The following is a 12,258-nucleotide window of genomic DNA, read 5'->3' as shown; positions in this document are numbered from 1 at the left end:
AGTTAAATTTTTTTTCCTCATTAATGTACACACAGCACCCCATATTGACAGAAAAACACAGAATTGTTGACATTTTTGCAGATTTATTAAAAAAGAAAAACTGAAATATCACATGGTCCTAAGTATTCAGACCCTTTGCTGTGACACTCATATATTTAACGCAGGTGCTGTCCATTTCTTCTGATCATCCTGGAGATGGTTCTACACCTTCATTTGAGTCAAGCTGCATTCATATTAGATGGAAAAGCTTAAGCTTTAACTTTAAAAACATAAAACAAAAATAAAATTGTTGCATTTGCAACTATCTGAGATAAGTTTAAATACTACATTGACTCAAATTAAAAATGAAAATATATATTTTTTTAAAGTAATAAACATTTTTAAATTCAAAAAAAAAACTGAAACTAATAAATTAAATACTAATTCAAAATATTAATACATTTGATAAATATACTAAAATAATGATTTAGATGTGATGTATTTGATCTACCATTCTTATGCATCATTCTTAATGTAATGCAAATGAGATTCGAGAGTGTAAGATTGTCTGTAAATAACTATGATGTAACTCTTTTCCTTGCAAACTTTTATTGTGACTTGGCCTCTCGCACATAGTTATAGTTATGATGCTTGTAAGATTTTTGTTTTTAGAGTATGACAGACCCTGATCATTGTGTATTTTTGTTTTAATATATAAAAAGCAACTCAGACTTTCTGCCTGACATCTCATTTTGGGTTTTGCAGAAGAAAGTAAGTCATACGGGTTTGGCACGACTTGAAGGTGAGTGACTGATGACAGTATCTTAATTGATTTAACAAGTCCTTTAAAGCACTGAGACCTGCTTGAGCTGGAATCAGGCCTTTTTCAGTATTAGTGTCTCCTGGATGCGGCCGGTAAAAATATCTGCGATCAACACATTTTGATTACTGAAGTGGAACATTCCAGAAATTCCCTTCCGCAGACTCACGAGGATGAAAAATTCTGGAGCGTTTTACAGTCGCCTGATGACAAACAAACTGTATGCGGCTACAGACACACCAGAGACATTTATTAGCAGCAGGAGTTTTATTGCAATATCAAACAGTTCTGCATCTATTGAGGTGACGTTAATGAATCGTTTTAGAGTCGTTACTCATACCTCTGCCGGGTTTGAGATGCCCGGGCTTGAGGAACTTCAATCCAGATCACTCACCATATTTGGTATGGTCTATGAGCTTGGTTTTGCTCTCACATGATCTTTTCAACACTGTTTCTCTTTTTGTGTTTGAGCTGAGAGATGCTGGAAATAAACTCTGCAAGCCTGTAAAATAAAGTTCAGCTCAGCCTTGGGAGGAAAGCAAGCATCGCATTAGAGTCCAAATATTAAAGCCCCTGTGTTGTTTTGTACGAGCGCTGGAACAGGATTGATAATAATCAGAAATGTTTCTTGAGCAGCAAATCAGCATATTTGACTGATTTCTGAAGATCATGTGACACTGAAGACTGGAGAAATGCAAAAAAAATTCAGCTTTGATCACAGAAATAAATGACATTGTACTATGCACATAGAAAACAGTTATTTTAAATTGTAATAATATTTTAAAATTTTGGATCAAATAAATGCAGCATTGGTGAGCAGAAGAGACTTCTTTCAAAAACGTTGAAAAAATGCTGTAATTATTCCAAACTTTTGACTGGTGCATATTCATAATTCTTTGTTTAGTTGATTATAATGTCCAGACTCAGGCTTTCTCAGCTCTGATGTGTTGTCTAAATGTGCATTTCCCTCTGGTTCCTCAGAGTAAAACTCAGTAATGTGTGACTGAGAGGTTGTGTGTCTTTGCAAAACATGTCATTTGGCTCCTGCTGACAAACACACACGACAGACACACTAATGTGCACGTATGCTGTAATTGCAGTGGTGATGGATCTGGGATGTTCTGAGCTGTAAAGTGACATAGACCGTGACGTTCAGTGTGGGCTCGAGTAGAAAATCTGTCACGACTTGTGGAAAAGACCGTTTGTAATTTACTTCCTTAAGTTTGTCCCAAAAGAGTCCATACGACTTGTGCACTATATTGCAACTCGCCAAATATGGTGTCAGTAGTGCAGTTGTGACATCAGTGACAACAAACATTGGCTCTCGTGAGTCTCACATACAAACAGCATTGATGTCAGAACTGACACAACCCAGATTTGAGATTAGCAGCTGACTGGAAGATTTTCAGCTGATTTTTCAACCTCATAAGACTTGAGAAGACTTCGTGCACAAGTATGTATTTTTATGATGCTTTTATGTTGTTGTTGCTGTTGTTTTCTCCTAATTGGAACTTGAGGATCTGGAAAAGGTGGAAAAATTATTTTGCACTGTGTATTCATAATGTACAAAATTATGTATTTTGTCTATTCATAAATAATTGTAACCAAAGTTTAAATGATTTATAATATTTGCAATTTTATCGGAAATAAGTATGTGAAGTGTGTGCCTCTTTTTTAACTAAATTACTTAATTCTGATTAAATGCAATAACAAATGCTGTCATGTTATCTTGCAGCCTGGTGTTTGGGAACACAGTCGTTTGAAACCGTTCTGGGATGTAATTATACCAAATCATTTTTGATGACAGACTTTGGTTCAGGCATTTCAGAATGACTAAAACAATATTTCAGATTGTGTGCAATGCTGGTTAGTCCAGTTACCCAATCACATGATTGCTGAGGCAAAGGCACAAGGTTATTTGTTGCATCCAGGAACTTGTTCAGTAAGTGTGTATCCATTGTAGTTTTTTGACTAATAAAAAATCATCCACTTCAATTGTGCATTAATGCGCATTTTAAGGTTTTATGCACATCTTGCCGTTTCCATCCAGTGTTTTTCATGCAACATCCCAAAATTTGCATAAAATAAGTAGATGCAAACATGGCTACTTTAATACAGTATTTTTTAAGAAATACTGACACAACAGTTCATGCATTCCCTGAGAATCGAACCCATGACTATGGCACTAGTAACACCAAGGTCATTGGTTTGATTCTTAGAAAATGTGTGGAAATTTTGAATATTGCATAAAACATTTGCGAATGAAGCATCGTTTCCATCCCATGTGTTCAAGAGAAAAAAATCTATCACAGCAGCTCATGCATTTCCTGGGAATCAAACCCACAAACGTGGTGCTAATAACCGCCAACGTCATGGGTTCGATTCCCAGAAAAAGCATGAACGGATAAAATGCATACCTTGAATGCAATGTATAAAAGCATCTGCCAAATGCATAAACGTGAACACAAAAGTAACACAAGTCGATCTTGATGCAGAATAAGAAATTTATTTCATAACAGTTACAAAGAACAAAATAAGCACTTTTATCTTACATAAGCTGTACAGAGATGGCATGTATTTGACTCTAAATGATTCCGGAATAGATGCTAAAAGTATTAAATAGAAAAATGGAGAACAAAAAACAATTAAAGATGATGGGAAAATATGAAATATTAAATTGATCTACTGTACAAAACAACAACTTGAAAATGGAATTCATTCTATTGTACCCTGATACATCGTTTAGGCCTCGTGCGTATTTAAAAAGTATTTTACAAAAGAATCCGATGGCCTCGCCATCTTACAATAGCTAAAATCTTGGCCTCTTTGGTTCCATAATTCGGTATAATACATTTGAACAGAATTCAGTTGCTTCTATAAAAATAACTTTTCTTTTTATCAATGGCAGGTTTTTTCTTTACTAATAATGCAACTTCAGTGCAAATATTGTAACAACCATCCGCTCAGAGTAGGAAGCGAAAGTTTACATTTCAAGTATTGAAAACGGTTCATAACAAGTGGGTCATCCGGTGTAGGTCACTACTATACATTGCATAGCTTGTGGCACTTATTTTATAGGAATCGTGAACGAGGCGCGCCACTTGGTACCTTCGAAGGCATTTTTAAGTCTGCAAGTGCTTTATATTGTGCATTTACAGTATTTTTTGCAAGTGCTATGCTGCACCATGACGTAACTGAAGAGTTTGGCAACTCATGAGATCACTGGAGTCACTTGTGTTTCAAAAGCGTGTCTTCGGCTTGTTGCATGAATAATCACAACCGAGACATAACAAGACAAGCCTTGTGATTTATGAATGGACCTCATGTCTGTTTAGAAACCCAAGGATTGTTGTAGCTCTTTGCAGATGTTCGTTGAAGACGGATGCTCTCGAATGGATTGGTTGTCACTCAATGGACTCGATGTGGGAAGTGCTGGCGTTGCTTTGAGAAGATGGTCAGTGCTTTTTGGGAAAGTACACAGATATAAAAGTATTTTGAGATCACATCTCCTCTTTCTATTTTTAAAGAAAAGAACCAAACTACACTCTTAAAAAGAAAGGTTTCAAAGGGGGTTTTCTTAGCGATGCCATTAAAGAACCATTTTTGGTTCCCCAAAAAATCTTTTACTCGACAGTTCTTAAAGGGACAGTTCACCCAAAAATGAAAATGTGCTGTTCATTTACTCACCCTCATGCCATCCTAGATGCAGGTGACTTTTTTTTCTTGAGTAGAAATCGTGCTCCTTGGTGATTCATAGTGTGGAGATCAGCGGCTGCCCAATTTCGAGAGTGAAAAAATCATATAGAGGACCTCAAAATAAATCCCTGTGGCTCCTGATGATATATTGAGGTCTTATGAAGCGAAACGATTGGTCTGTGCAAGAAACCGAACATTATTACCTGTGATCCAGAGCCTCAGGCAAACGGTCCGGAGTGATGTCAGGTTCATGAACGAATCATTCTTTTGAACCGGTTCTTTTTGGTGAACTTGTTGAACTAGTTCACCAAATCGGACTGAAGCATCTGAAAGCATCTGGCTTGAGCAGCACAGATCTACAAGTTACTCAATCAAAACTCACTTTCAGACGCCTGCAGTCACTGCCACCTGAAATGAGCCAAAATAGCAGCGTATCTGATCCTATTATGAATGAATCATTCAGCGCTTCAGTTCTTCCAACAGACACTGAACTGAGGAAACAGTTCGACTCGGACCGAAGACCGATGAGCCGCTGACATGGACATGCGTGAACCGAACACTTGAATGAAGGGGTGAAATGAACGTTCTTATGGTTTCTCATTGTAAAAAGGTGAGCTGATGAAGATTCATACTTCTGTTTGCCTGAAACTCTGGATCACTGTAATAATGTTGTAAATAATGTTCAGTTTCTTGCACAGACTGATCATTTCGCTTCATAAGACCTCAATATATCGTCAGGAGTCATGGGTATTGGTTTTGTTTTGCCTGTATATGCTTTTTTAATTCTCCAAAATGTGCATCTGCTTTCTTGCATTTTATGAATCACCAAGGAGCACGGTTTCAGCTAAAAATCTGAAGACTGAAGAAAAAGAGTCACCTACATCTTGGCTGGCCTGAGTGTGAGTAAATTGGGTGAACTATCCCTTTAAGCCTGGTGGGTCTGACTTTGGAGATCTGATGAGTTAATGAGACATTTTAATGAACTTTTTGTCTAATGGATGATCTTCATGGTAGCCAATAAAGAACCTTTGTTTTTAAGAGTGTAGATATGTAGATATACAATCCCATCCCTTTGACATGACAGTATCGTACAAACCTGTAGACTGGAACTAAATCGCTCAATGATTAAAGAACATAAATATATGTACAAAGATGCGTGGAAGAGCTGGGGTGTGCATGTGGATTTGTGAGCACGGATAAGTCTTAAATATTAGTTTCTTACTATAATATTTTGGAAGTCTCAAGCGCAGCCGCACTCCTCGACAATCATGTTGGGCACGTCCCGTTTCACAATGTTGTATTCGTCGTCGAAGTACAGCATGGACATGGTGCTGAGTTTGGTCGGGATGCAGCAGGAGTTCATGGATCCCGGACTCATTCCTCGCATGCGGTATTGGTTCACAACGGCCGTGTGGAAAGACGAAGCTGATCCGGGAACCCCGGTCATGTACGCCGGACAGTTCCCTTCACAATAATTCCCAAAGTACCCTGACGGGGCGATGATCCAGTCATTCCAGCCGATGAGGCGGAAGTCGATGTAAAACTGTTGGCGGCAACACAAGCTGCTGCTGCCGTCGCATTCAAGGCCTCGTTTGCGGATGCGGTGTTTGTTGTTGGCTGCTCGCACTTGGACCACAAGGAAAGGATGGTGGGATTCGTCGGCCGTGTTCACCAAAACAGGCACGACGCCCATCTTTTCACACACTTCGCACCGTACGTCCAGGTTCTGCCGGCGGTCGCCTTTGGCGAAAACCATTTGCACGGTGTCCGTCAACGGAAAAGTGTGCCATCCGCTGCGTTTGAGATCCACGCGCTTCTCCACCAAGTTCCACTTGCTCCCAACAGAATTCAGTTTCAGCTTCTATAAAAATAACTTTTCTTTTTTTTCAATGGCAGGTTTTTTCTTTACTAATAATGCAACTTCAGTGCAAATATTGTAACAACCATCCGCTCAGAGTAGGAAGCGAAAGTTTACATTTCAAGTATTGAAAACGGTTCATAACAAGTGGGTCATCCGGTGTAGGTCACTACTATACATTGCATAGCTTGTGGCACTTATTTTATAGGAATCGTGAACGAGGCGCGCCACTTGGTACCTTCGAAGGCATTTTTAAGTCTGCAAGTGCTTTATATTGTGCATTTACAGTATTTTTTGCAAGTGCTATGCTGCACCATGACGTAACTGAAGAGTTTGGCAACTCATGAGATCACTGGAGTCACTTGTGTTTCAAAAGCGTGTCTTCGGCTTGTTGCATGAATAATCACAACCGAGACATAACAAGACAAGCCTTGTGATTTATGAATGGACCTCATGTCTGTTTAGAAACCCAAGGATTGTTGTAGCTCTTTGCAGATGTTCGTTGAAGACGGATGCTCTCGAATGGATTGGTTGTCACTCAATGGACTCGATGTGGGAAGTGCTGGCGTTGCTTTGAGAAGATGGTCAGTGCTTTTTGGGAAAGTACACAGATATAAAAGTATTTTGAGATCACATCTCCTCTTTCTATTTTTAAAGAAAAGAACCAAACTACACTCTTAAAAAGAAAGGTTTCAAAGGGGGTTTTCTTAGCGATGCCATTAAAGAACCATTTTTGGTTCCCCAAAAAATCTTTTACTCGACAGTTCTTAAAGGGACAGTTCACCCAAAAATGAAAATGTGCTGTTCATTTACTCACCCTCATGCCATCCTAGATGCAGGTGACTTTTTTTTCTTGAGTAGAAATCGTGCTCCTTGGTGATTCATAGTGTGGAGATCAGCGGCTGCCCAATTTCGAGAGTGAAAAAATCATATAGAGGACCTCAAAATAAATCCCTGTGGCTCCTGATGATATATTGAGGTCTTATGAAGCGAAACGATTGGTCTGTGCAAGAAACCGAACATTATTACCTGTGATCCAGAGCCTCAGGCAAACGGTCCGGAGTGATGTCAGGTTCATGAACGAATCATTCTTTTGAACCGGTTCTTTTTGGTGAACTTGTTGAACTAGTTCACCAAATCGGACTGAAGCATCTGAAAGCATCTGGCTTGAGCAGCACAGATCTACAAGTTACTCAATCAAAACTCACTTTCAGACGCCTGCAGTCACTGCCACCTGAAATGAGCCAAAATAGCAGCGTATCTGATCCTATTATGAATGAATCATTCAGCGCTTCAGTTCTTCCAACAGACACTGAACTGAGGAAACAGTTCGACTCGGACCGAAGACCGATGAGCCGCTGACATGGACATGCGTGAACCGAACACTTGAATGAAGGGGTGAAATGAACGTTCTTATGGTTTCTCATTGTAAAAAGGTGAGCTGATGAAGATTCATACTTCTGTTTGCCTGAAACTCTGGATCACTGTAATAATGTTGTAAATAATGTTCAGTTTCTTGCACAGACTGATCATTTCGCTTCATAAGACCTCAATATATCGTCAGGAGTCATGGGTATTGGTTTTGTTTTGCCTGTATATGCTTTTTTAATTCTCCAAAATGTGCATCTGCTTTCTTGCATTTTATGAATCACCAAGGAGAACGGTTTCAGCTAAAAATCTTCTTTACTGTTCTGCTGGGAAAAAAAAAGAAGTTACCCACATCTTGGATGGCCTGAGGCCGAGTAAATTAACAGCATTTCATTTTTGGGTGAACTGTCCCTTCAAAAAGGACCATGTTTTTCTTAGTGTGAAGAACATTTTAATAATCTAAAGAACTTTTTGTCTAATGGATGATCTTCATGGTAGCCAATAAAGAACCTTTGTTTTTAAGAGTGTAGATATAGATAAAAGCAATCCCATCCCTTTGACATGACAGTATCGTACAAACCTGTAGACTGGAACTAAATCGCTCAATGATTAAAGAACATAAATATATGTACAAAGATGCGTGGAAGAGCTGGGGTGTGCATGTGGATTTGTGAGCACGGATAAGTCTTAAATATTAGTTTCTTACTATAATATTTTGGAAGTCTCAAGCGCAGCCGCACTCCTCGACAATCATGTTGGGCACGTCCCGTTTCACAATGTTGTATTCGTCGTCGAAGTACAGCATGGACATGGTGCTGAGTTTGGTCGGGATGCAGCAGGAGTTCATGGATCCCGGACTCATTCCTCGCATGCGGTATTGGTTCACAACGGCCGTGTGGAAAGACGAAGCTGATCCGGGAACCCCGGTCATGTACGCCGGACAGTTCCCTTCACAATAATTCCCAAAGTACCCTGACGGGGCGATGATCCAGTCATTCCAGCCGATGAGGCGGAAGTCGATGTAAAACTGTTGGCGGCAACACAAGCTGCTGCTGCCGTCGCATTCAAGGCCTCGTTTGCGGATGCGGTGTTTGTTGTTGGCTGCTCGCACTTGGACCACAAGGAAAGGATGGTGGGATTCGTCGGCCATGTTCACCAAAACAGGCACGACGCCCATCTTTTCACACACTTCGCACCGTACGTCCAGGTTCTGCCGGCGGTCGCCTTTGGCGAAAACCATTTGCACGGTGTCCGTCAACGGAAAAGTGTGCCATCCGCTGCGTTTGAGATCCACGCGCTTCTCCACCAAGTTCCACTTGCTCCCGAGTCCCGGTTCCTGCGAGTAAACCTTCACTGTAACCTTTCTCCTCGAGCCTTTCTCCAAAACATTAGGCAGAAGCTTGAAGTACAACCACAGGCTGGCCTGGGACACGTATAGGTTCTGGTTGCCCTCGTTGGAGATCATGAAAAACAGGCTGGTTTTGGAGGTCGGCGACTCGTCTGTGGGATCAAGAAAAGAGAAAAGATCAGCTCAGTGCATTTCATCGGCTGTTGCTCAGCTGACTTGGGCGATATGCTCCCCATGAACCTGGGCCCTCATTTATCAACAGTGCGTAGAAAAGGTTCTATATTTTGTCCTACGAATGAAATTTAGAATGTGCGTAAGTACAAGAAAATCAGTATTTATCAAACATGCGCACACAGTTCTTACGCACATGAGTAAGCAATCATTGTTGATAAATTCCACAGGTGCGTAAGTAACATGCTCGTTCACGGTCATTTGTATTCGGAAACGCCTCCAATGAACCATATATGGTGACAGCACCTCCCTTTATAAATCACGTGAATGTATGTGTCCTCACCGAAATCATGGCAAAGAAAGCGGTACTGACTGAGAAGCCATTCTGTGCTCTTACTCTCAGCGCGGTCTTTGAAAACGCGTTTGTAACAAAGTTCGTAGTTCGGGAAGAAGGAGGCGGGAACCGGCGAACATTTAAACAAAACTTTAATCAAATAAACTAACACAAAATGAAAGTAAAGCGGCAGCCCCTCGTGGACGACTGGCGCACACAAAACACAAAATAAAGTCCAGGCCTAGTCCTCTCTCGTCTTTCACTGTCGTCACTCCTCCTTTTATCCTTCCGGAGCTCCCCCGTGGGACTCGAGGCCTGTGTTTCAGAAATTCAGAGACCAAGGTTTCATGAGATTTACCCATTTTATTTGATTAAACATTAAATTAAACTTTAATTTGGCATAAAGGCAGAACAAAAATACTACTACTATATATAATACTGATATATAATATATTTTAAAAATACTGATTCTATTTATTATTTCATATAGTCACATTACAGTAATGAGAATGGGAATATGCTTAATTATCATAGAAATAATGTCACAATAAATAGATCTTTTTCGTCTTATAAATACACTTTTTTTACACAATATAATAAAAATTATTATGATTTTAGGGTAAAATGTGACCCTGTTCTTGGAAGATTTCATGAGATTCACCCATATTATTGTATTAAACCTTAAATTATATTTAGCATAAATTTGATTTTATATGTTCACATTACAGTAATGAGAATAGGGTAGAAATGTGCTTAATTTTAATAAAAATAATTTCACAATACATTTTTTGTCATTTTGTAAATATGCTTCATTTTGTGCATATAATTTCTATTTGTATGAGATTCATCCATCTTATTTTATTAAACCTTCGATTAAACTTAAATTTTGCATAAATTATGCTTTACAATTAAAAAAATATATTAATAATTATTATATATAATTCCATATACTTGCATCACAGTAATGAAAATGGGGAGAAATGTGCTTAATTGTCATGAATATTATGCAAAAATATATTTTTTTGTTTTTGTTTTATAGAACATATCTTTGTGCAAAATGTAATATTTCTAATTTGACTCGGACATATTCTTGGATGGTTTCATGACATTCACATTCTTAAATTAAACTTAAATTCAGCATCTATTAAAGGCAGAAAAAAATACTACTATAATGTGTAAGTACTTTGCCATTTAAAAACGTACATTTTGCGTTAATTAGAAGCAGTATAAGTACTTTGCAATTTAAATAATGAACTAAATGCATCAAAATCTTTGTGGTCCAATAAATATGCTTCACTATGTGCAGAATATAATAGATCCTTGTGCAAAAAATAATTTTGTATTTCTTTCTTCTGATTTTAGGGTGAAATATGACCCAGGCGTGTTCTCGGGAGGTTTTGGTGATGATTATTGTATGATTAGATGTGTGTTCTCGGGGTCTCATGACAGCGGTGTTATTCTGGGGTCCGGTCCAGTGCTGCCGGGGGTCTGGATGGAGATGACAGGAGTCAGAGAACAACACAACGCTGCAAAGAGTTCCTGTGAGCCGCAGAGACACACAATGAGCCGCGTGACGTCACAGCAGACGTCGTCATACAGCCGTACAGCCAGAGCGCGATCAAGCACATCACTTGGACATTCACAAAAGGACACATTTACATGAAACTGAACGCTGCTGGAGCCACTGAAAACTCCAGATTCATCCAAACCCATGAATCTCTTCTGCTTATAAACCATGCATCTGAACTTCTCAGGATTTTACACCTGTTTTATCAGCATGCATCTGATCACAGGATGGACTTGGCAACAAGGACTAATAGGACATTTTTTGGTTTTCCGTCTCTCGGTTTTTCCCGAGTGACCGTACAGACTTCAGCATAAAACAAGAAATATGACCTTTCTGTCTCTCTATAATGGATGAATAAATCTGAGCCGTGTCTCGAAACACACATAAAATAGAAATGTTTAAAAATAAATCTAAAAATATTCTGGGTATGTCACAGGATGTGTGTAATTGTGTAACATGTTGAGTGCAGCTGCGCCGAGAGAGAGTCACATGGGCGGCTCGCAGGCCTCTGATTGGATAATCCCGTTTGGTTTCAGCACAGCTCTGTAACTCATTTAAATGTAAACTCTGTCTTGCTGAATTAGAGGTAATACTTCATGAAAACTTTCATTAGGAACAATAACAAACAATATTACACGGTGTGATGCTTCACACATCATATTGTCCCAAAAGTGACTTTTTTTCTCCCTGGGCACAAAACATTGAGCATTATAGGAAACGTTGACCCAAAAATGAACACAGTGTTGTTCCTATGAGAAAAAATTTCACTTTTCTGACAATATGATCTGTGAAGCATCATATAATGTAATATTGTTAGTATTTTTTGTATTGTACAGTATTGTTATTATAGTTTATATATAATTATATATTAATATTATGTATATTTTAGTAGTATTTTGCGACATTTATGCTAAATATAAGTTCATTTTAAGGTTTAATACACTAAAACAGATGAATCTGCATTACAGTTGAATGTGCATTAAAGAGATTGTTCATCCAAAAACATTCAAATTGAATGCAGATTCTTACATTTTTATTATATTAAACCTTAAATGAATAATGAATAATATTTTCATACACACACACACACACACACACACTCACACACACACACACA

The 12,258-nt window shown here is 38.8% G+C and overlaps 2 protein-coding genes across 3 annotated transcripts in view; both read right to left on the bottom strand.

The window, feature by feature from the left end:
• Nucleotides 1-5,572: 5,572 nt before the first annotated feature.
• Nucleotides 5,573-6,603, bottom strand: LOC107558356 (inhibin beta B chain-like). Its single transcript, XM_016242016.1, has 2 exons — nucleotides 6,592-6,603; nucleotides 5,573-6,356 (listed from the first exon to the last, which is right to left on the bottom strand). Exons 1-2 carry the CDS (start codon nucleotides 6,601-6,603, stop codon nucleotides 5,736-5,738), a joined length of 633 nt encoding a protein of 210 aa, XP_016097502.1. The 3' UTR covers nucleotides 5,573-5,735.
• LOC107558372 (inhibin beta B chain-like) overlaps nucleotides 6,394-12,258 on the bottom strand; it is a 21,535-nt gene continuing 15,670 nt past the window's right edge. Inside the window, exons 2-3 of one of the 2 annotated variants that reach the window (XM_016242031.1) lie at nucleotides 8,428-9,221; nucleotides 6,394-6,944 (exon numbers count right to left, since the gene is read on the bottom strand). In XM_016242031.1, coding sequence (XP_016097517.1) covers nucleotides 8,446-9,221 — 776 coding nt within the window. In that variant the 3' untranslated portion in view covers nucleotides 6,394-6,944; nucleotides 8,428-8,445. Of the gene's footprint in view, nucleotides 6,945-8,229; nucleotides 9,222-12,258 lie in introns of those variants that run through there. The other variant, XM_016242030.1, reaches the window with a different exon arrangement.

Source organism: Sinocyclocheilus grahami, unplaced genomic scaffold (assembly GCF_001515645.1).
Source record: "Sinocyclocheilus grahami isolate Dianchi unplaced genomic scaffold, SAMN03320097.WGS_v1.1 scaffold643.1, whole genome shotgun sequence".
Classification (NCBI taxonomy): domain Eukaryota; kingdom Metazoa; phylum Chordata; class Actinopteri; order Cypriniformes; family Cyprinidae; genus Sinocyclocheilus; species Sinocyclocheilus grahami.
The sequence above is the reverse complement of the archived record's forward strand: the minus strand, read 5'-3'. Positions and strand labels throughout refer to the sequence as shown.